The 24,858-nt window shown below is 38.9% G+C and overlaps 1 protein-coding gene across 3 annotated transcripts in view; it reads right to left on the bottom strand.

Annotated features, from left to right (window-relative positions):
* Positions 1 to 1,786: 1,786 nt before the first annotated feature.
* Positions 1,787 to 24,858, bottom strand: part of GPR141 (G protein-coupled receptor 141) — a 65,759-nt gene continuing 42,687 nt past the window's right edge. For 2 of the 3 annotated variants that reach the window (XM_025378789.1, XM_025378788.1), the window contains exons 3-4: positions 15,629 to 15,750; positions 1,787 to 5,226 (exon numbers count right to left, since the gene is read on the bottom strand). In XM_025378789.1, the coding sequence (XP_025234574.1) occupies positions 4,295 to 5,212 (918 nt within the window). In that variant the 5' untranslated portion in view covers positions 5,213 to 5,226; positions 15,629 to 15,750 and the 3' untranslated portion in view covers positions 1,787 to 4,294. The remainder of the gene's footprint in view (positions 5,227 to 15,628; positions 15,751 to 24,858) is intronic. The other variant, XM_025378787.1, reaches the window with a different exon arrangement.

The following is a 24,858-nucleotide window of genomic DNA, read 5'->3' on the forward strand; positions in this document are numbered from 1 at the left end:
CTCAGAACTCCTGAGCAAGACTCCCACAAGCCCCTCCTGCTCTCAGCTAGCGGTTCTCAGTCCTGGGTCTTATTTCCCCAGCAGCTCCTGCTGGGTCTTCAGATTCCCCTGGTTTCCAATCCCCACGGGTGTCCCTTGGCATGTTGCAATCTCTGAGCATTATCCCCGCAGTTCTGCCATCCCTGTGCCCCTTTACCATGGAGCTCTCAGTACCAAGTATTTACAAAATGCTGTAGTTGGCCCCTATAACAAGAAGAGCTTCCTTGTTCCTGCCCCAATAGGTGTGAGAGTCTTTGGCCTCTGTCTGTCTCATAGAGGAAAGTGGGCAAAATCTATCCAATCAAAGCTACGACAGCGTCCCAAATTCTAACTTCACACCAAAAACCAGTGACTGAGAATGGATTGGCCCAATACCCTCCTTCAGAAAAACTGAATCTTAACCCAACAATCGTGTTTTCATGGCAGCTTCATTGAGGAGGATTTGGGGAGGCAGGAGGGATTCATTAGCACCTCTTGAATCACTTTACAAAAAGTTCATTTCACCTACAAGTGAAACAATCTTTTTATCCCGAATTTAAATGAAGCTGGGGAGGAAGGCAGCGGACTCAATGATCCTGTCACAGGAAATTTAAGGAATAAATAAGAGCATGTACTGTCCCTTTTAATGGGTGCCTGAAGAGATCTTTCTGCCTGGACCTCAAAAATTATTATGCCTGGGTTAAAAATCTGGTAGATGTTGATCAAGAGCCAATCTGAGAGTGGTGAGGCTCAGAAAAAAATGTATTTTTCTCATTAAAAAAGAAAATACACATGTATATTTTCTTCACATTTTTCTAAAAGTTGCATTTAATTGCTTTAGAAACAAAAGAAGTAATTTAGAATTGAATGAAGATGAGGTAAGTATCTCAGAAACACAGAAATATTTTTCCTGTTTATAATGTTAAAATTTATAAATTTCCCTCTTATTTTGTCCCTTTGTGGTAATTTAGTGGTTCTCAGCTTTCTCAGACCCAATACTTTGCTTTTTATCACAAATATTTGATAATAGTTTTACCATTCTAAAATAAAACTTACAGATAATTTTACCATTTCGGAATGAAATGTATATGCTTTCTACACTAATAATGTAAACATACACATTATTTTTACATATAATGTTCTCACTGTAATATAAATGAGTAATGAAAAGAAAAGTTATCAATACTAGTATATAATTCAGTGTGTAAATGCTTAGGCATCACCACATAAAGAGACAAAATGAGTGAGTCTGATGCTGACACCTGTATGTAATATTCCCTGAATACAACAGCTACAAATACTGCCTACAGGCATGTTGTGTCATATTTTAATGTCATAAATGGCATTGCTACTTATGTCATTTCCAAAGGACTGAACAACTCTTGGTAAAGTTCAGAGGAAACCAAAGTAAAATCTTTCTTCAATCCATGATAATTGCATTTCCAGAAAAGTCAGAGAATTAAAGCTATACAAAAAAATACTATGTGTTTATGAAAACTGGGTAAAACCTGGTAACTGCTCTGATGGTTTTGTTTCACTTCATTAATATCTAATAGGGCATTCAAATAGAGAGCAAGGCCTGATGGTTCTTTATTGTACGGACAATTATGTGCAAGGCAGGATGTCTATTCCTTGGCTCCCACCACCAAATGCTAATACTAGTGCTCTCTTATAATGGTGATATCCAAAAATGGCTATCCCAATCCCACATGAGGTTCATTTCTGTATTGACTAAAGACAAAGAACAGGAAAACTAAAATTTTTCTATTTACTCTGTAAATACTGATGAAAAAGATATTTTATATTATGAAATATTGCATTTCTATATTTTGAGTAACATTTGTAATAAGCCCTTTATTATAATGTATGAAAATAACATAGTGTTATGTTAACATTATAACAGATTAATACAGAGATTAATTCTTTTGAATTGCCTGACCTCAACATATATAAAATGTGGAAGAGAGTATGATATAATCTACAAAGTAATGAAATTCTAATGAATACTTTTAATTTAAATATTTTCTAAATTTCTTTTTTTTACATATTTACAGGTATTATAAATTTTCTTAAAACTATCAGGGGTCTTAGTAATTGTCTTATAAATTTTATGGTCCAAAATGAGAGAGAAAAAATGTAAAAAATAAATGGGAAAAAAGGCAAGAAAGAAAATAAATATTACTTTTTTAAAAGGACATTTAAAAGAATACATAAAACAGAAAATATATGGAAACAAGTCGTGTTTGAACTATGTTGCTACTTCTGCTTCCTCAAATTAATTTCTGTGGCTCACTAATTTTAGTTGTCACAGAAATTCACAGAGGTATTTCTTATTCATCTGAGGAATCTGTGGATCCACAGAGTGATAATAAATTAAGAAAAACTTTTAAATCCTGAAGATATATCTTGATGAAAAAAAAGTTCCCTTAATTCATTATGTTATTCTATTCATGTTACTAATTACCCTAGGTTTTCTGAAGCATTAAATATGAAACTGGATCTGATCCTGGGAAATTTTTCAGGAGATAAAACATTGAAGATAGTAGAGTATGGGCAGGAGGTAAAAAAACCCAAAAAGCAAAAATCCACAAGCCAATGTATCAACCTAGCTAGTAATGGAAGTTTTTGAAATAAAGTCAGTTTAACATGCCACATGTCACAAGTCATTAATACAATTTTACAGAAAATAACTCAGAATTTGGAAAGAAAATCCAAATTATTTTATTATTATTACTTTAAACTTTTATTTTAAGTTCAGGGGTACATGTGCGGGTTTGTTACATATGTAAACATGTGTCATGGGAGTTTGTTGTACAGATTATTTCATCCTAAAGTATTAAGCCTAGTACCCATTAGTTATTTTTCCTATATTTTAAAGGATTATACTTTTATTACTTTCGAATACATTTATTTATCCATTCTTCAAATATTCAGAAAACCTTCTTCATGCAACCTAATCTCACAGAGTCTAAATTAATGGTTTTGCTATATACTTCTCAAAAGTTCTCTTTTAAAAACATAGTTTTCATTTATTTAAAAATATATAATTTTAACCTGGAAACCATCATTCTCAACAAACTAACACAAGAACAGAAAACCAAACACCGCATGTTCTCACTCATAAGTGGGAGTCGAACAATGAGAACATATGGACACAGGGAGGGGAACATCACACACTGGGGCCTGTCCAGGGGTAGGGGGCTAGAGGAGGGGGAGCATTAGGAGAAATGCCTAATGTAGATGGGTTGATAGGTGCAGCAAACCACCATGGCACATGTAAACCTATGTAACAAATCTGCACATTCTGCACATGTACCCCAGAACTTAAGGTATAATTTAAAATATATATATCTATAATTTTAACGGTGGAAGGGAGCTCTAAAGATTTCAGTATAACTTTCTGTCCCCGTAAAAATCTTAATTTACTGTGGCCCAGGACATCTAGAAATTCTCTCAAAAAACAGAAGAGAAAAAAATTTTAATCACTTCCCTTGGGAACTCATTTTAATGCCTACCAGCACATTGGTCAAGAATATTGTCTAAATTACAGTTTCACCATTATGTAGATATGTCCAGTAAGCTTTTAAATGATTTTTGGAGCAACAGTGCAATTGGTGATATTGAGGAAATTGATCTCCATGTCGTGAAATGACCTTTCACAGGACAAATCTAGAAAACCTTGTTAAAACAGAAGGCCACACGTTCTTTGTCTCTTGATTTCTAGACAGATGACTTCCCACCAGAGTTATGATACCCTAGAAAATTTTTTAACTATTCTCTCCCCTTACCAGTTTTCATCAGGGTGTGAGATGAATGGGACATCTAACCTGGTTAGCCAAGGAGAGTTTGTGTCTTTGGAGCTGGGTGGTGGTCAGGATTTACTTAGTGGGATGAAAAGAACTAAAGGGCTGAGTTCAGTCCAACACCTAAGAAAAGATCATGCTTCAAACAGAGGAAATTAGAATGAGCTAATGAAACTCCAAAATTCTTAAGACCTATGTTGCTTTAATGGGCCATGCAGACATTCTGTATTGGAAAATAATGTAATATTGCAACTCCAGGTGGAATCAACATCACTGGTCTTTGTATGGGCATCACTCAGAGATGGCAGGGATCCCATAAGGACTACAATAAAGGCTCTGACATTTTATAGTTCTTTCGTTTTGTGTAGATCAAGGCATGGTTTTGATTAAGTAATGAAATACCATTCTTACCTCCCCATATCAATTTTTATTCCCAATATAAAGGAAGCAAATATGAATACTGTAGTTTGTGGCTAACGGCACAAAACACAATTCCATAAGTCAATTATCTTTTGCTTAAACCAATGGCTTCCTCCAAAGACAAAGAGAAGCAAATCACAGCAGCTAATCGCTGTTACACTCAAGAAGATTTCGTTATAAAATGCAATCTTGCTGTTACAGGTATTGGAGTGCGTCACAACATTCAGGTAATAGATCCTAAAGAACTGGTAGGGAAGGAAACAAACAAGGATGACCCCTATAAAAAATAGGTTTTTCAGCTGAGCCCAGAACTCCTGGTGGGATAGTAAGGAGTGGCGTAGCTTCTGCACCATCAACATAATGATGAAGACCTGGAAGACCAAAAGAATCACAGCAATGGCTATGACAAAAATGACTATCATATAGTTGATGACTTTCACATGCGTGTAAGCAAGCTCTTTGTGAAATTTAAAACAGTGCTTTTCATTGTATTCCTCATGAATTCCATACCGGGAGACAACCAGGGGTACCACAATGACAATCACCAGCGTCCACAGGCCAGCACTGGCAGCCACAGCATGCAGTTTTCTGTAGAATTCCACTTTGTCTTTGCGCTTGAAGAAGATGAGGTACCTGGTGACCAGGATTACCACATAGAACAGGAATGTGAGATACATGTGGATGTGCAGCATGGCACTCACGAATCTGCAGAAGGGCAGCCCAAATATCCAAGTCTCCTTGATGAGGTAGGTCAAGCGAAATGGCACTGTCAGCAGAAAAACGCTGTGGACCACCACCAAGTTAATGACCGCCATGGTGGTCACTGACCGGGTGTTCATTTTCACCAGCAGGAACAGAATGGAAATGACCCCCACCAGCCCTCCAATGAGCACTATGAAGTAGAGGCTGATTAAGTGGGATGTCACTAAAGGATCGCAAGAGGAATTCCTGGAGGTATTGTGGCCAGGCATACTTGGGAAGTCACCTGGAGGAGACAAAGCACCAGAGTAACTGACAAGCTTTCAGAACTTTGTTCCTATCTCTTTTCTAGCACTGACAATGTGACTTTGTCATTTATCTGCTTACATGATATAAACTTTACATGCTTTAAGAATGAAGATTATGTCCTATGAATGTTTGCATACCCTAAACCTAAAGCACAGGAAGCCATTGATTCTTACTCTTTAATAGGAATAAAAATCGAATTTTAATCTTCAAGTTGCCCCCCAGAGATGTGTATGTAGATAAGACAATTTACATAAAACTTCAGGAGGATTGCAGACCATCTGGGGCTGATACTTGGATACTAGTACTACAGTAACCCTTTAAAAAGTTGTAAGATGGATAGAAAGATCGACGGATTCATGAAGTATACAATTTTTTTTTCTTATGGACATGATTATAATTCTCTAATTCTTTCTTACTTATTAGCAAATAACCCAAGAATATTCATACTTAATTCATTTAGAATACTGATTAATTTGACCAAAAATATCTTCTAAGTCAAGGCAGCAGCAAGCAATAGGAAGGTTTACCTGAATTTCTCATTATAATTATGTGATCATCCAGCAGTGAGGCCTTGCTAAGCCTTCCCATGGGCCCCACGGAAAATATAGCATGTCTCCCAATCTCTCATCTACTCTCAAAGGCCTTGAAAATTCATGACAGAGCCATCGTCATTTATCCCCTGGACTCCTGAAAGATCTGCTCCACAAATACTCTCAGTCCTTTCTAATTCATTCTCCATATTCTTATTCATTGCTTGCCATAAAAGATTTAATAATCTTTTAATTTCACGAGAAAGTCATGTCAGTTTCCTATCTAAATCCCTTCAATGGCTTCCCATCTCTTCTAAGATAAAGATTGATAGCCTTACATGTCTGGAATGTTCTGGGTTACAGTGGCAAAATCTGATCCCTTGAGACAAGATTCAAGCAATTATCAAGAGATGAAATTGGCAGGCTTTAATGGTTTTGATATGGGGAAATGAGGCAAAATGAAGTGTCTTGATACTCTCAGATTTTTGACTTGAACAATTGTGTTATTAGAGGTATATCTACTAACACCAGGGAGACTAAGATTTGAGAAAGAACAGTAATTGCATTATGCACTCACTCCCTGACCTTCGTAACACATATTCAATTATTCTTATTCATTTATTGAATGTCTCTTTGTGTAATGGAATATTACCCAGCAATAAAATGAATCAACTTCTGATATACACAATACTGATGAATCTCAAAAACATTACACTAAATCATGTATTCTCAATGGGGTGACAGCACCTTGTAAGGGGCAAAACATTTTGAGCTGTGGAAAAAAAAAAATCTTACTCTGTATAAAGCACAGGTGTATACACAGTACATAGACATATAGATATATCTGTGGTAGCAAAATTTCATTAAGTGGGGAGAGACAATTAGGGAAAAATACTCATTAGAGGGACCATAACAAACACAAAAAGTTGAGAAACATTACTAAATAAAAGGTACCAGCCACCAAGATTATATATTGTATGATATCTTTTTCTAGAAAAAGCAAAACTAACATGACAAAAAGCAAATCAGTTAGCCCAAGGTCCAGGTTGTCGGGGAAAGGATTAGTTTCTGTTTTATATTATGTTGGTTACCATTGCAGTTATTCGCCAAAGCTCATTGAATTGTATACTTAAAATTGATTATTTTTATTGCATATAACGTATACCTCAATGAAACTTAAAAAAAAAAAAGATAATAATAACCCAACTTCAGGGAGCCTTCTGCATTTGTGGGCATGGAATACAATTTCAAGGAACTGTGACTCACTTAACTGAATATTATTTTTTTGTTGGTTCTGCAACAGCTGTCTCATGTTACACTGTGTATTTCATCCATAGGCTGAAACCTCTCTACTTGCCTTTTATTTTCCCCTGTAGAAAAGTAGTTTTATCAAGGAGACATGAAATTATATTGTGTTCACATGTGAGTCAAGAATGATGTGCCACCATAAGTTCTGCTCACCATTTCCTTTGGCTATTGGCCTAGTAGGATTGACTCCTAATTGAAGAAAGTAAAGTAAGTAAGCACATCACTTGTCCCAAGTCCTCTTTCTTATTATAAACTCTCATGATCGTTGCCAGATAACAGAAACACATGTTAAATATCTTCCATGTTTCAGGACTACACTACATCCTTGCCTGTACTTTGTCTTATTTAATTTAACCCTTACAACAGTTCTATGAATTGTGTAATGTATTATTATACTGAATTTTAGATGACAAAACTGAGCCCTAGCAGGATAAGTCATTTGACCAAGGTGTCCAAAGCACACACACACTCCCCAAAACTTTATTATACATTACAGAGAAGCATTGTGAATCTCCTAAGTCCAAGTTTCTAAATTGTAATACAAGAAGGAAAGGAGGCCATGGAAATTTAGTTCTACTCACATGGCTGTATGCCAATATATCTTGAAAGGTGCTTTTCTCTCTTTTTTGATATCTTACTTTCCCATTCCCTTTACTTGGCTTATAGTCAATCCCATATGTTAATTCACTCAATATCCACCTGAACCTTTTCTGGACTGCTTTTCTGTACAGACTTTTTGCATCTACAGTGCTTGTATGTGCCTTAGTTTCTGCTAGTCTGTTGCACTATTGCAAAACTTGGAGGCAAAAGTGAAGCAAATGAGGGATGTCAATGTGCAGAGAGATTAGACCAGAGGTGTCTAATCTTTTGGCTTCCTTGGGCCACACTGGGGAAGAAGAAGAATTTTCTTGGGCTGTATAAAAAATACACCAACAATAACTAATGAGCTAAAAAAAAAAAAAAAAAAAAAGTTAAAAAAAAATCTCATAATGTTCTAAGACAGTTTACAAATTTGTGTTGGGCTACATTCAAAGCTGTCCTGGACTGCATGTGGCCCACAGGCTGCAAGTTGGATAACCTTGGATTAGACCATTTGACAAGACAGTGGTAGATTTATCTGGTTTCTCTAGGACTGTAATAATAGAATCCTGGATTTCAAATACTAATATGATATATTACACATAATTTCAATCACATTTTACATTAAATATAAATAGATTAAACAGTCCAATTAAAAAATAAAGGTTGTTACACTGAATTAAAGAAACAGGATCCAGCTACATGGGTTTTAAGAAAGACATTATAAATACAGGAATTATAATAAAAGTGATATATTCATTATGAAATGTCCTCTTTGTTTCAAATAATGATTCTTCTTTGAGATCAACTTTTGACACACTCAAGCTTTTTTGTTTATTGTGTGTACTTTATATATTTTCCCTTTTTCTTGCGATCTTTATGATTACTACCTTTAAAATGTGTGTTTTGTAAATAGAAATTTTGACTCTTCCTTAAAATGTTATAAATTCAGAGCATTTTAATTCCATTTACACACTCCCTTCCTCTCTTATAGTTTTCATACTTTTTATTTCTATATATCTAATTAAACCCCACACAATATTATTGTATTGTATCATTAACATTCAATCCCTAGTCATTTATTTTTGTCCATTTAGTTTTCTTAACCATTGATTTTTATGTCTTCTTGAATTTCTGTGTTTCCATTGGATATAACTTTCCTTCTGCTGAAGAACTCCATTTTAAATTTCTTTCAGTACAGATTTCTTACGGATAAATTCTCTCAGCTTTTGTACGTGTGTGTCTGAAAATGTTTTCATTTCATCTTTATTTTTAGGATATATTTGCAAGCCATAAAAGCCAAGGTTGGCATTTCCTTTCAGTACTTTAAAGATGTTATTACATTGTCTCCTGCCTTTCATCATTGAGACTTCAGTTGTCAATATTGCCATTGCTTCTATTAAGGTTGCATGTCTTTTTCTTTCCTTCTTTCTTTTTAAGAAAGATATTTTTGCACTTTTGCCTGTGTTGGTTTTTTTTTTTTCTTCTTCTTTGTTTATACTGTTTGGGGTTCTTAAATTTATAGGTTAATGTCTTTGTCCCTTTTGGAAAATAATCAGTTTTACCCCTCCAAATATTACTTTGTCCCAATCTGTTATCTCCTCTTAAAGTTCAATTATAGTTATGTTAGACATTTTAACTGCTTCCTTTCTGTCTCTACTTTTTTTCTGAATTTTATATACATTTCATCCATCTCTTCTTCCCTTTCTCCATTTGGATATATCCTTTTTTTTTTTTTTTTTTTTAAAGAACCTTGCTCTGTCACCCAGGCTGGAGTGCAGTGGCACGATCTCGGCTCACTGCAATCTCTGCCTCCCAGGTTCAAGCAATTATCCTGTCTCAACCTCCTGAGTAACTGGGATTACAGGTCTCCATCACCATGCCCGGCTAATGTTTGTATTTTCAGTAGAGACAGTTTTCACCATGTTGGTCAGGCTGGTCTCGAACTTCTGACCTCAAGTGATCCACCCGCCTCAGCCTCCCAAAGTGCTGAGATTATAGGCATGAGCCATCATGCCCAGTCTGGATATATTCTTGTTCAGTGCTTTTACCTTTGGTTGTTTCTATTCTGCTGTTAAACCAACTATAGTTCTTCATATCAGATATGTAATACTTTCAGTTCTATGCTGTGTCAGTCTTACACATTCTACATTCTACTTTGTGAAATTTTCTCATCTATTTCATTTTCTTCACCTTTTCCTTTAATTTTAATTTTTTAAATACTTTAACCATAGTTATTTCAAAAGGCTCGTCAAGAACATTTGTAGATATATTTCTATTATCTCTTTTTTCCTCTTGGTTTTCCATTATGTAATCTTATCCTTTGATATGTCTAGTAATTTACTAATAAGTTCTGTATATTTTTCTTAAAAAAGGTAGTGGTTCCAAGTAATGTTCTTTTTCTTGAGAGGGGTCATCCTTTCCACCACTATACTAACATTATTTTCAGTCAAGCCTTGTTTGCAGTTCTAGTAAGGCTTAGTGTACTTCTGGGCCTCCTTAGCCCCTTTTGTAATTTCAGCTACAGTCAACAGTCTTATCTCTGACCTCTTTTTCTGATGACTCTGGCCTGACTTCAAATCCTGGTCTTACAAAACTGCTGACATTGTTGCTATATTTTTCAGATGTTTTAAGGCTTAGAATTTTAGTCTCCCATCTCCCCAAAGTCCCAGAATTCATCAAAATGTCTTCATGCATTGGTAAAGAATTTGAATTCTCAGCTCTGAAAAAGCTACTGTGGTGAACGAAGTTGCTTTGAGCTTTTTCTGTCCTTGGGAGTCACGACCTCTTCACTAATTACCTCAACTGTGCTCCACTGTCTTCAAGCAAATAACTTCAGTATTTTACTTTATTTGATTTCTTGGATTATTCCTGGCGGGAGCACTAACCAGTTGATCAACCTTCCATCCTATGAAGATGCAGAAGCGAATGCAATTTTTAATGTTTCAGTGGTGCAGTAAATTCTTATAGTCTTGAAATTAATGGAATTAACAAGAGAAAGGTAACTTCCTCCCCAACATATAAAGATTAGTTCCCTTTTATAAATTTATATTCTGATGTAAATATGTTATAGTACTGTTATTTGCACATTTTAAAGTGCATCATCTAATCCCTGCTTACAGCACCCACACTGCATAACACCTTACCTTCACTGAATGCCTCAAGCTCTTTCTTGCCTTAGCACCAACACTTCTACTCTCCCCTCCCCACCCATCTACTAATCCTTCAGGTCTTAACTCTATTATCAGTTCTTTAGGAAAGTTTTCTCTGACTCCCATACTAGAGAAGATCTACTTGGCCTTCTCTTTCAGAAGATAAGTCAGAGAACTCCTACACTACATGAGATCTACCTGACTTTCTCTTTTGTCCTCTTCTGAAAAGAATCACCTCTACAAGGGTGATTAAATAATCACTTGGGTAAATGGGTGCTGGTTGCTGGTATCTTCCCTCTTCCCCCCAGATTATAAGCTCCTAAGCTCCACAAGGACAAGGACTGTGCATGTTTTTATTATTTTCCACTCTTAGATCCATAGCAACAGCCAACACATAGAATATAGTATCTAAATATGAAGTAGAAGAATAATTAAATATTCATAACATGTAGCTAACAGAACAGTGCATTACTTCAATTCTTGCTTCTGCTACTGTTTGCAGTGTTACTGTGAACAAACTACTTAACCTCTCTGAGGCTTATTTCTCTCACCTAAAATGTGGATAAGCCCTACCTACCTCATATAGCCATTATGAGACAAACTAGATAATTTATGCCAAATTAAAACAATATACAGCATAATTAATATTGATTAATTGAGTAATTAATTAGTTGGGACAGTCTTGCTCTGTTGCCCAGGCTGGAGTGCAGTGGCATCATCATGGTTCACTGCAGCCTCGATCTCCTGTTCACAAGTGATCCTCCCACCTCAGCCTTCCCAGTAGCTAGGACTATAGATGTGGACCACCATGCCCGGTCTAATTTTTGTATTTTTTGTAGAGACAAGGTTTCACCATGTTGCCCAGGCTGGTCTCAAACTCGTAGGCTCAAGAAATCCACTTGCCTTGACCTCCCAAAATGTTGGGATTACAGGCATGAGCCACCATACTTGACCAATATTGATTAATGTATGAGATAAATATCCAACGTGTGAAGTGGAAAACATCTTCTAGGAATATTTTAAACATCATCTTGTGGCTGCAAAATTCCTGCAAACTTCTGTTTTTCTGAGGGGTCTATCAAGTTGGCAATAACTGGAATGGTAACTATCAGGGATGCTAATCCTAGCAATACTTTTCTTTTCTTTTCTTTTTTTTTTTTTTTTTTGAGACAGAGTCTCACTCTGTCACCAGACTGGAGTGCAGTGGTGGGATCTCGTCTCACTGCAACCTCCACCTCCCAGGTTCAAGTGATTCTCCTGCCTCATCCTCCCGAGTAGATGGGATTATAGGTGCCTGCCACCATGCCTGGCTAATTTTTTGTATTTTTAGTAGAGACAGAGTTTCACCATTTTGGCCAGGCTCGTCTTGAACTCCTGACAGGTCATCCACCCTCCTCGGCCTCCCAAAGTGCTGGGATTACAAGCGTGAGCCACCGCGCCTGGCCACAATACTTTTCTGTGGCTTTCCTCATCCATGTCCCTGCTCCATTTGCTGGGACAAGTCACCATGTGTTATGGTAACATCACAGTTATTCCCAGGAGCAGAGGCTTCTTCCCGTCCCAAAACCTAGGACCCAAGCTATTTATAATAAAATTCTTTGCCAGGTGCATGATAATAAAAGCACCTGTAGATATAGCTGCAAAACATTCAGCTAGCCAAGCACATAGAGCCAAGTGTATGTCTTCCCAGCCCTGCCCAGATCCATCCACGTACTCTACGTTACTTGTTCTTGACTTGCCACCTGATATCTGGTTTAGGTTCTCTGCCTTACCTGACACACTTTGGCTCACTCCCCACCAGCTCCCTGCCTCAGACTCAGCTCTCTTGATTGTTTCCCAGGCAAACTCATCTGCCTGACTTTAAAGCCTGCTTTTCCCTTCTAGGAAATGCCTCTTCATGTAGCAGCTCCCCCATATACTCTTGCTACTTTCCTGTGACTACATCTCTACCTCAAGTTTTGGATTAACCTTCTCCCAATCAGAAAAGGTTTATCTGCATCTCAGGAGATTCTGCATGAACCACTGCTGTGCCAACCCTCTCCTTATGACCATCTAGCTCTCATAAAGAGTTCTGCTCTGCTCCTTTGTTACAAATCTTTTACTGAGATTCCTTGGTGGTGCTGTTTACCTGCTCACTATCTTCATAATCTATTTATTTGTTCCTATATTGTAACCTTGAGGTCAAGTTCCATGATCCCACTTACCTATGATCACTTGTCCTGAAATTGAGTCCTGATAGGTTTTCCAGATGCTGCCTTTTATGTCTGCCTGAACCCAACATGTTTCCAACTTCCAAATTCCTTTTTTATTGTGCTCTGTCCACACTTAATCAGGATATTGCACAAGACTTTCAGATGATCTGCATCAGATTGCAACATCTCCATTCTGTCCCATGGACTATAGCTAAAATAATCATTCCGCTAAACCATGCGCTCTCTCAATCTGCCTGCTGGGGGCAGACTCTCGCAACTCATCACTCTCAAGGTGCGGGGCTCTGACTCTAGCCTAGGTAATAGGTTGTTGCAAAAGTAATTGCTGTTTTTGCCATTGCTTTGAATGCTTTTGCAACAACCTAATAACAAAAAGAGAAAGAAGTTGCAGTAAGCCGAGATCACGCCACTGCCCTCCGACCTGGGTGACAGAGTGAGACACCATCTTAAAAAAAAAAAAAAAAGAGAGAGAGAGACAGAGAGAGAGAAAGAAAAGAAGTTAGAAAGTTCTTCCTGCACGTTGTGCACGTGTACCCTAGAACTTAAAGTATAATAAAAATAAAAAATAAAAATAAATAAATAAATAAATAAATAATAAAAAGCAAACAAACAATAAACCTCTCTTCCTCTTTACTTTGCTTCTTTCTACAAGGCACTTACTCCCTTATTGTCCCCCCGAGGACCACTTCATCTCATGTAATGAGCACCCCACTCCCAAGATGGCTCCCCAGCATCTAAAAACCGAGCAAGAACTAGGATGGGGCCAAATGGAGGAAGACCATGAAGCAATAAACTCTTTCAAGATTCACAGATAGTAAGAAAGGCCAGAAAGGGATTGGGGCACAAGTTTTTCCTAGTGGGACAAAAAGATTATATATTTGTGTAAGAAGTATTCCTCTGCACCTGTAATCTCTGCACTTTGGGAGACCGAGGCGGGTGGATCCCGAGGTCAGGAGATCGAGACCATCCTGGCTAATTTGGTGAAACCCCGTCTCTACTAAAAATACAAAAAAAAAAAAAAAAAATTAGCCGGTGTGGTGGCGGGCGCCTGTAGTCCCAGTTACTCGGGAGGCTGAGGCATGAGAATGGCATGAACCCGGGAGGCAGAGCTTGCAGTGAGCCGAGATCTGGTCATTGCACTCCAGCCTGGGCAACAGAGTATTCCTTTGCATATGGGATACTATTCTAGGGATTGATGGGAATTTGTAATTAGTTGACCTAAAATTTTCTCTTTACATTTCTTTCAGAGAGACACCTTGTTCTCCATGTGCATAACTTGCTTGCAGCCATGACTATATCCAGTTCCCAACCAGCAGAGCTGGACAATCACCTCCCCACCTATGCAGGTGCATGGGGGATTGCTACATATTCATAACAGCCTGTTCTCTAATCCCTGAGACGAGATGGGTATGCAGGATCAATAACATGATTTTATCAGTATTACATTAAAGAACTGTATTCTCCAAATCGAATTTGAAACATTAAAATCTGCAGATTATTCTCATTTGAGTTTTAATTTTAGCAGTGTCACATTTATCCTCCAGGGCATATTTCTTTTTACAGTGGTTTCCTTCAATGGCAATTAATAGCAACATCAATTCAATCAAAGTAAATATATTTGTTTGAACTTAGACTGTTAAATATTCCCTAGTCTATTAATTTACGTGTCTGTTAGAGTTGGATGCCCACAAAGAATGAAGGCAATTTTGAGCCTTTTCACAAAATGGAAAGTTCAAAGCTTAATAACCTTGAAAGGAAATGTCTTCATTGCTAAAAAATTGAACGCATACAAAAAGAATAAATGCTGCTCAGAAATGCTTCCAATGCCTCACTTCAGAATATTAGCTTGTTATTTAGAACAGTCTCTGAGACTGTGGGAAAGCCAAGAGAAGGTCTGAGAGACACAGTGAGCTGTGAAGCAGTGAGCCTGCCAGGCATGAGACAGACAAGCCTGAGAGACAAACACCATGGCCATGGCCGGGCCCTGGGACCCTGGAACAAGCAAGCCAGCACCCACAGTCACAACAAGTGCAACTGATGGCTTTGATGTGTGTTATATACAGAACCTGCCAAGTGTGGTTAAAACAAACACTTGTAGGTAAGAAATATGCAGTCTCTGATCAAATGAAAAGCTCTGTTTTCCTGGGTGCCAGCTTTAGATGATACATATTTAGATTTCTTGATATTCAGGTTCAGGTTTTGAAATTTGTCCTGAGCTTTGGGACACAGGCACTTTGAAGAGAAAACAGTGGAAGCTTACAAAGTGTCCAGGATAGACTGTTTGAGACACACTTGTTGTTATTATTTAAAGATCCACCTCACACTTAATTTTGAAGAAAAATATAGCATGTACCCTAGCTCAGAATTTGGGACGTGGTATGTGTCAAGTACTTCTGTCATGATGCAATGAATTCATGAAAGAAAGAGGGTGAGAGATCAAGAAAGTGAGGGAGGAACAGAGAAAAGAGAAAGAAGTGGGGAAAACAAAGAAAAGGAATAAGAAAAATAAAGAAGAGAAGAAGATGAAGGGAAAATAGGAGAGTAGGCTCTGAGGGTCCCAGCCAGTGATGCTGGTGTTATACTTAAGGCATTGAACTGACCGTAATATTTTCCTGGGCTTCGGTCTTTCTTTTTACACCTAGAAATGATTCAAATGTCTCAGTTACTCTCAGTTGATTGTCCAATATAGTTTTGCTAAGGAGTGCAGCTGATCCAGGAAAACCTGAAAGAAGGTAAGAAAGAGGTAGTTTCTGCTTCCACGGAGACAATCCATTCCAAATACAAGAAACCAGGGAATTTTTTTTCAAATAACATTAACAACAGTTATTTGTTGATGCTACTTAGATATTTCACCTATATGTCTTCACTGTGCTTTCTCTTCCCAAAATATTACCCCCACTCACACAGTCTTGCACATCTTTGAGGTGTAAACACGGACTTTCAAGCTCTTCAGGCCCCCAGGACATTCTCAGCTGCTTTCTCAAAATGCTTTACAGGTGCCTCTCAGTCCTTCCTTTGTTGTCTTATTAATTTCTCTATTTTAATTATTTTATTCATTTGTGCACTTGCTTTTAACTTTGAATTTCTTTCAAAACTAGCATATAGTTTTTTAATAGCGGTCATGAGTTGTTAACTGAATGGGTGAAATAATGGTGAACAAGTGCCTTGACTGGATTAAATATTTTTTGGATATGGCCACATTTGGATCTAGACCAACAACTGACATCAGGATCCCAGAAATAAACTGCAAACCCAGAGCCAGCTCTCTCAGGGGGCAGGACTGCCTCTCTGGCTGACTGTGAACTTCCTTGTCCCACATGGGGATTCCCTCTTTACCTCTGCAATTGATCTTGGAAGGTCATCATGAAGTCTGGCCTCAAACTCTGATTTTCCCCTGCCCTCTATCATGTCTCTGCTTAAAATCCTCTTTGTTTCCTGTTAGAGAAAAGAATAAATTCTGAGTTCCTACGATGACATGTAAGCCCTTTGCAAACTGGCCTCAGCTTCTATTTCAAGGGACACCTCCTCTCTAACCCCCTTCCTTCAGCCTCGTCCTGTGACTCAGACTTACCTATCATTCTTGGAATGTTCTCTTTCATACCCCCAGCTTGTTTCTTTTTTCTCTATGCCCCAAATGTACAGCGAAACAACTAGACTGAAGTCCAAATTGCGTCATCAATGATTTCATTTCTCTTTTTGAAAACTTTCCCTGGCATCCCATTGTCTATGGGAGCTGTGGAAACTGACATATTAGCTGACCTGACATACCGGGCCAGGTCTTGCTGGTATTTGTAGCTCTAAACAAGCCTCTCCCCTATTCTGGTGCACCAGGATTCTCCCATCGTGCCTGCATGATTCTCTTATGATTCTGATCTGATCTCATCCCACACACAAGAGAGCTCCTCAGGTCTGCCTGAGGCCTGGCTGGTGGCTATTCCCTTGTATCTTACCAACCCCCTTCCCAAAGCCTTGCCCACAACCTTGTTTGGGTCTCAGCAGTCATTGTCCATGGCCTGAGGACTACGTCAATGTCAGAAGTGAGATACGGAAGTGGTTTTAGTGGCTGTTTCATAAGAAACCTATGGTAGAGCCAACATCAGAGACCAGCCTACAAAATGAGAGTCCTACACAATTTGTAGAACCCTGAAAAATGACATTAAATAATCCAAATGCTCATTAGTGTGTAGACCTTAGTCACCAGAACCCCTCCCTGTACCATTTTAAAACAGGCAAACAAGTATAACCTACTTTGGGATTTCTCACTTCATTTATTAAACAAATGATATCACTCTAAGTGTCTATTGTACAGTAGGTAGCAAATATTCTGAAATGAATAAAACACATCCCCGCATTTAAATCTCCTTCTGTTTGGTAGGAGAGAAAGAGACACATCAATTATTTACAGAAACACCTACAGATACATGAAAAATGCTGCAAGAATTCAGAAAGAGCACTAGTTATTTAAGAGGTACTGGAGGATGAAGGCATCAAAATAAAGTAAAAGATGCTTGGGTACAGATATGTAGCAGTTACTGGATCTTAAAGGATGCATTGAAGTTCTAGATGTAGACAGGAGGAAATAAAGCACTCCAGGGAAAGAGAAGATTCTGGGCAAAGGCTTGGATGCACATTCTGGGAATTACCAATAGTTTGATGTGCCTGGAACATCTGACACATGAGGAGAACATGAGTGAGAATCTGTAGATGAGGGTTTCCATATATACAGCATGTTGCCACTCTAAGGATTTTCCATTTTATTCTGAAAATTATGAGGGATGCAGGGAATTGTAGAATACTGAATGACATCTTAATATTTCAGTTTTGAAAGTTTGTTTTGGCAACAGAACGGAGGGTTGGAGAAGGGTTATTCAAGGTAAAATATTATAAGGATTGGAGCAAGATGACACCCACCTAGGAGAGCTTGCCCCCAAATTAAACAAAAATTGAAGAGTCTGGGCTTGGAAGAGAAAAGTACATGCTTCAGGTACCTTCATCCACATTCAACAATAAGAAAGCAAGGATGAGTCACTGGACATTTTAGGAGAGCTAATGCCACATTAGATGGATACCAAATTTCCCAGACAAAAGAACTAACAGATGGGTTGGTTTGCTAAGAAGGCAAAGTGGAAAAAAGTAACTTTAAATGTGCTCAGAGAGGAGAGAATGGTGTGAAGTAAGACTCAGAGTTGTTATTTTAATTAAAATGCACCAAACCACACAATCAATGAGATTGTAAGAAGGTTGAGAAGACTCCCACAGATAGAACCAAAAAAGGTCAAGAGATGGAAGATTTAAAAGAAAAGCTAAAAAACACCTAGAATGAAACTATTATTAATATTAATAGAAGTTCCAACATCATCTGTTATTTTCCTGATCTTGACCATTGTATGTGGTTGTATAAGAGAATATCCTGTTCTTATACAATATCACTGCATACCATATGGATAAACGCAGCATGCTTTCAATTTATTCTCAAATACATTGAAAAAAATTACAACATGTATATACAAAAAGGGAAAAGCCAATGTGGAAAAGATTACAATTGGGGAATCTGGGTGAAGGTTATATTGGAGCTCTTTATATCATTCTTACAACACTGTAAATGTTGTGTGTAAAATTATTTCTAAATTTAAAAATTATGAAAAATTACATAAAATAAACATACAGTTGGTCACCTCTTCATTGCCTACATTGCAACAACTGGGATTCAGCCACATTAACTCTTAAAGGGATTATTACAGCAAATCATTTTTTACTCCTATCTCCCCTATTCCCAACTCAGCAACCTAAGTAATCTTTCAGAGTGTAAGTTAGAAGATGTCATTCTTCTTATCTCAATCCTCCAATGGCTTCTCACCTTTCTCAGAGTCAAATCAAGATTTGGAAATGGTGTGGAAGACTTTATAGAATGCGATCCCTCCTCCCCGTTCTCTGTCTTTGGTCTCACTTCCTACAGCCAAAATGCAGTGAAATACATTTTAAACCTACAATGCTCATGATCATACCAAATTAAAACACCCATTGGTTTCCACAAGGTGGAAGTGAGGGAAATAAAAGAGAGAAATTGTATGTGAATATCTTAATATTTTTTGGTGGGGAAGAGGTTAAAGGTACTGTTTAAGTGTAGAGAAACAAACAAACAAAAAAAATGAATGTAACTTCTTCTTTTTTTTTTTGAGACGGAGTCTCACTCTGTTGCCCAGGCTGGAGTGCAGTGGCCGGATCTCAGCTCACTGCAAGCTCCGCCTCCCGGGTTTACGCCATTCTCCTGCCTCAGTCTCCCGAGTAGCTGGGACTACAGGCGCCCGCCGCCTCGCCCGGCTAGTTTTTTGTATTTTTTTTTTTTAGTAGAGACGGGGTTTCACCGTATTAGCCAGGATGGTCTCGATATCCTGACCTCGTGATCTGCCCGCCTCGGCCTCCCAAAGTGCTGGGATTACAGGCTTGAGCCACCGCACCCGGCCGAATGTAACTTCTTGACGAAAACTTAAGAGCAATCAATTAGTGAACCAAAGTTACATGTATGGCTTGCAAATTATGAGAAGGAAAAACAGAGCACAGCAATAGCAGTAACAGAGGCAGGAAGGAAAAAAAAAAAGCAAACATGGTAAATAAACGTATTTTAAGATAAAAGAATGAAAAGTCCAGACATCCGAATTCACACAATTTATAATTTGTTCCTTCTTCCACCTACAAAAACGAGAAATTTTGTCTATCACTCTGTGACTGTACTAAAAACCACTGAATTGTGGTTCACCAGCCATAAAGTTGTCCTTTGAAAAAAATGACTTTTATAGTTGGTGAATTATATTTCAGTAAAGCCATTGTGCAAAAAAAGAGAGAAAGAAATTGCATCTGAGCTGAGCCTTGGTGATGAGGGAGGAGCGGGAGAAATATTGACAGAGAATCAATGCTGCCGGTGACTTCCTTCATTTATTCATATCGAGGGCAGAGTAGGAAGCTCCCCTGGTTAGAGGGCTAGGTGGATGCCGTGCCAGGAACCAGGAGCTCTGGGTGCCTCACCCTGCTCAAGATCGCAGGCCTAGTCCCTCTGATGTGGCTGCTCATTCCTCCTGGCTCTCCACTCCATCCCTGGCTTCACTTCTTTCTGCTGCACATTGGACAGATGGGACTGCAGATTCAGCTTCTTGATTCTTGACCACTCATTACAAGGAACCAGCCCTACCCAAGCCATGTGCTTCATATGTCATCTCTTTTGATGACATATGAATCACTGTCATCTCACTTTTTCTTTGTTATTCTCTATATTCATCCCTGCTTCCAAGAAGAAAAGATCCATGAGAGTGGCCATGATGTCTCCATCTCCAGGACAGAAGGAACCCTTGGACCAGGAATCAGAAGACAAAATCACGAATTCTTAGTGTCAGAGTGAAACCTAGAGATTATAGCATCCAGTGCACTCATTAAACTGAGGAAGACATCGAGGCCCACACAGGGACCTTCAAAAGCTAGCAAGGTTTGTCACTGGCTAAATTCCAGGTTCTGTGTCTCAGTCTGGGACTATTCCCATGACACAGCACTACTACAGGCAGACTCCAGAGGCCCAGTGAGACAGATGGCAGCTTCTAATCAACAGAACTATGCTTTAAGTCCAGCCCCATAGGCCCCACCTCAAGGACACCAGTTGGGAGCCAGGATGGATGTCCGGCCCCAGCTAGAAGAGGCATCACAGGTTGTTCTGAGAAAAAGTTGTCAGCAGACAAATGGCTTCCCTGCCTTTGAGCTCTCCTTAGAACGAATTATAGTTTGTTGTGTTTGCAGAAAACAAATGGGAGCAGTCACTTTAATCACTCACTCAGGGAAACTCAAGCAGCAGTTCATCCAAAATATATTGAAAAAAGATTCTGGGATGGCAGCTCCCACATTAAGGACCAGCTCAGTATAGCTAAAAAACCAAAACCAAAAAATCTGTCTGAAAATATCTGAAGCAGTGTGGGAAACAACAAAAGAGAAATATCCACTCTAAAGAAATACACTGGAGAAGATTATAGGCCTAAGTAAAATATGAAAATTGCCCCCTGCTTTGTCCATATTCAAACTCTTCTCACAGTCCTCCTCCTCTTTACGTCCTATTTCTGAAGTTTTAAAGGACTCTCTCGGGTTTTCTATGGTTTGTTTAATAGCAAAAAAAAAAAAATACATTTTTTAGGCAGTTTCAAGTAAAATTAGATGTGCAGCCTCACTCATCAAAGACATCATTTTCCACCAAAGAACAGGCTTCTGGATTTGAGCTATCCATTCTCTCCTCACTTGAGGAGTTCACCATTGCTGCTGACTCTCTAACAGGTGAGGATGCAAGTTCTGGTTACCTACAAGGGAAGTGGGAACTGAAACTCATAGGCTTTGTGTCTGTGTAGAGTGAACCACACTGCTCCGCAAGGCACTCAGGCTGCCCCAGCTGTCACCCGTGTTCTCCAAAATAAGGAACTGTCAGCGAGTTCTTTCCATTCCCAGTGAGAGCCTTGCATAGATCCGTAGGTCTGCAGATATTAAAATGAGCTATGAATTCTGATCTTCTTGAATGTCCATCTCCTTACCAGAAATTTTGCATCAAAGTAATCTTTCATTGTCCAGGGACTGTGCTTTATTCTCTGAAATTGTTAAATCTGGGAGACTGTGTTCCTGGAATTCCTGAGTGTCCAGTGCTACCACGGCCTTCTTGTCACCTTCGACACACCATCTGGCCTACTTAATCCACCCAGCCTCAAAAGACAGAGAAACATGTCTATACGGACATGTAAGGGACGAGGCCTTCAGATAGGCAAAACGTGGTATTCAACAATGCTGGTAACTTCCTTGCCTCCAAGCCTCCTTATGGCCCATGAAGCACTAAAACGTGATAGAGCAAGAACAGGACATCACTAAAGGAGGCTGCTTTTCACATCATCATTTCACAGGATTCACTCTGTGCTTCACCCAGTATCATAGTTTCTTCCCTCCCTCACCATGTTCACTTCAGGCATTTCACTATCTGACTTGCTTATCTTCCATGCCATTCACTTTTTTTTTCCTTCCTAGTAACTTCTAGGGTTTTATTTCTTTTTATTTTCTCAGTGTTTCTGGGATTGTTTTATATCAATAAAAAAAGAGGCAACTAAATGTCACTAAAGAAAAATTAGGCATTTCTGGACTCTTAGGCTGGGCACAGTGGCTCACGCCTCTAATCCAGGCACTTTGGGAGGCCGAGGTGGGTGGATCTGCCACCACGCCCGGCTAATTTTTGGATTTTTAGTAGAGACAGGGTTTCACCATGTTGGCCAGGCTAGTCTTGAACTCCTGACCTCAAGTGATCTGCCCGCCTTGGCCTCCCAGAGTGCTGGGATTACAGGCGTGAGCCACTGCACCTGGCTTTTTTTTTTTTTTTTTTTTTTTAGAGAGGGAACCTCACTATAGTGCTTAGGCTGGTCTCAAGCTCCTGGCCTCAAGTCATCTTCCTGCCTCAACCTCCCAAGTAGCTGGAACTGCATATACAAGCCACCATGCCTGACCTGTTTCTGTGCACTTTTATATGACAGCATAACATCTCATCAAGTGGATGTCTCCAAAGTGATTTAACCAAATTTTCAATGATGTTATGTTTCTAACTTATTAATGTTATAAATAACTCTGGGATAATCATTTTTGTGAATTTAGTGTTTTACATATTTTAGATTTTTCCAAAAGGTGGTGTCCAGTAAAAAAGTGGTCATAGGACATGAAAGTATTTGTGGATACAGATTGATACTGCCAAGTTGCTTTATGTTGACAGACATGAAATATTTCCTTAAAGTCAAAAGTTTATTTCTGTTTTCTAACTTAAACTATTCCTGTCAAGAAGTTTTCCAATATGTTATCCAGATGACTTCAATCAACCATCAATCTTTATTCACTGTAGGTGAAGTACACTTGTAGGCAAAATTCTGAAATGAACAAGACAAAAAAGGCTGTGGAAAAAATACATCCTTCAAGCAATGCATTGGCCCCTGAGACAGACACCATACCTTCAGGCCTCAACAGTCCAGGCCGACAGTGAGAGAAGACTCTCCCAGAAGTTCTAAAAATTGTGTCTCCACTTCACACCCAGAGACATGGAGATATTGTCGACCTTTGTCTTGGAGCCCAATATAATCTGCCAACAAGTTCAGCTGCCATGCCAACAGAAAATCTAGGGAGAACCAGGAATGGAAAATAGTTTTAGGACATGTTGGGCATGTTTATAAAGGGGATTTCATCTATAGAAGTAATCAACATCTATGGATGGAAAACACCACACCACCAAAGTGAAATCCATTCAAAGAAGATCTTTCTTAAATCAAAGCTACTGAGACATTAACCAGGCCAATCTGTCCAAGTTCACCCTTATTCTGTCTTTAGTCCCAGGTACCTCTAGGTTTATGCCTTTTCACCAATAATGGGCACATCTATTATAGTATAATGTATTGATAACTTTTGCCACCAGGTCCTGAGTGCCTCCTCAGTTCCTGGCACTAAGATGCAAATTTCTTATATGCTACTTATAATCCTCCCAAGAAATCTAGGACATGGGTACTTTTATTCCAAATATTAGTTGAAGAAATGAAACTCAGAAAAATTAAGCAGCTTTCTGGGTTCACTCAACTAACAAATGATAGCCCTGAAATTGGAGCCCCAGGCTGTTTGACTCTGAAGCCCAAAAGTTCTGCAGCACATCACAGGGTCACAGCAACATAGAAGTCCCTTTCCTATGAAAAAAGAGAAAAAGTGACATTTCTTCGCTGCTCCATCCCTGCTCTCCTTTGGAGCTGTGGATTCCCCTAGACAATCGGTCCTTGTTTTTCAAATGTATTGTTTGTATCTCTATGACCAATTATCAGGGTATTGAAAAGTAATTAATTAGAATACTGGAAGAGGACTTGGAGAAGTAATTAAAACAGGCCTACTTGAGTTCTCTAAAGCCAATAAATGTTTGAAAAGCAGTTCATCAGATTGCAGTGTAAGAGCAAAACAAAATTGCACTAAAATTTAATTCCCCAAATTTAATTTATCCCAGAGAGGGTTCTGAACCCTTTTCTTAATTTCTTTTCCTTTTTGAACTCTAAGTCCTTAACTCTCTGCTTTTGTTGAGATTGGAAACTACACTCAGAGACTGTTATGGTGCACTCAACTCACATGCTCAGCTCCAAGAAGGCCTAGCCCAAGGTGGGCCAGGTAAAGCCATCAGTGGGCATCAGGGTCTGGTATCTCTAAGTGTCTGCTGCCCTGTGCCCTGTGAACATGGGATGAGTGCCGGGGACAGTCCCTCTTTTGGAAGTGCCAGGCTTGAGTCACGGCACACCTTTTCTCTGCCTGCCTTCTGCCCAACTCCTGATTCACCTCCCAGGCCCTGTTCAGTCCCAAGCCTTCCTGAACCCCAACAATCTCCCCACACTCTAGAACCTTTTCCGTTCATGTTGCGGCCCTGGCAATAGTTTAGATGTTCCTCTTTGACCAGTGACCCTCCAAGACTAGTCACCCCTTCAGAGGCTGGTTCCAGCCTGACTCTGACACTCTCTGGGGGCTGCGCTCCCCATTATTCCTGCTGTTCCCTGTTTCCAAGGGCTGCCCTAGCTCCCCAATCCTTGCCTTATTTCCAATGGGATCTCTGAAAGGATTCAAGCTCCACCTCACACTCTCATTCCCTAATCTCTTCCAATAAGCTCATTCCCTGCTGTATGTCATAGGAGTTGAAGGAATGTTTTTCCAAAAAAAATTCCTGACCAGGTGGAGAATCACTAATTTCACTCATTTCCTCAGTTTCTCGTCTAATTCTCAGCCCCCTTTTTCCGGTTTTCTACTCAGCTGCCTATGAACT

Source organism: Theropithecus gelada, chromosome 3, assembly GCF_003255815.1.
Source record: "Theropithecus gelada isolate Dixy chromosome 3, Tgel_1.0, whole genome shotgun sequence".
In the NCBI taxonomy this organism is placed as follows: Eukaryota; Metazoa; Chordata; class Mammalia; order Primates; family Cercopithecidae; genus Theropithecus; species Theropithecus gelada.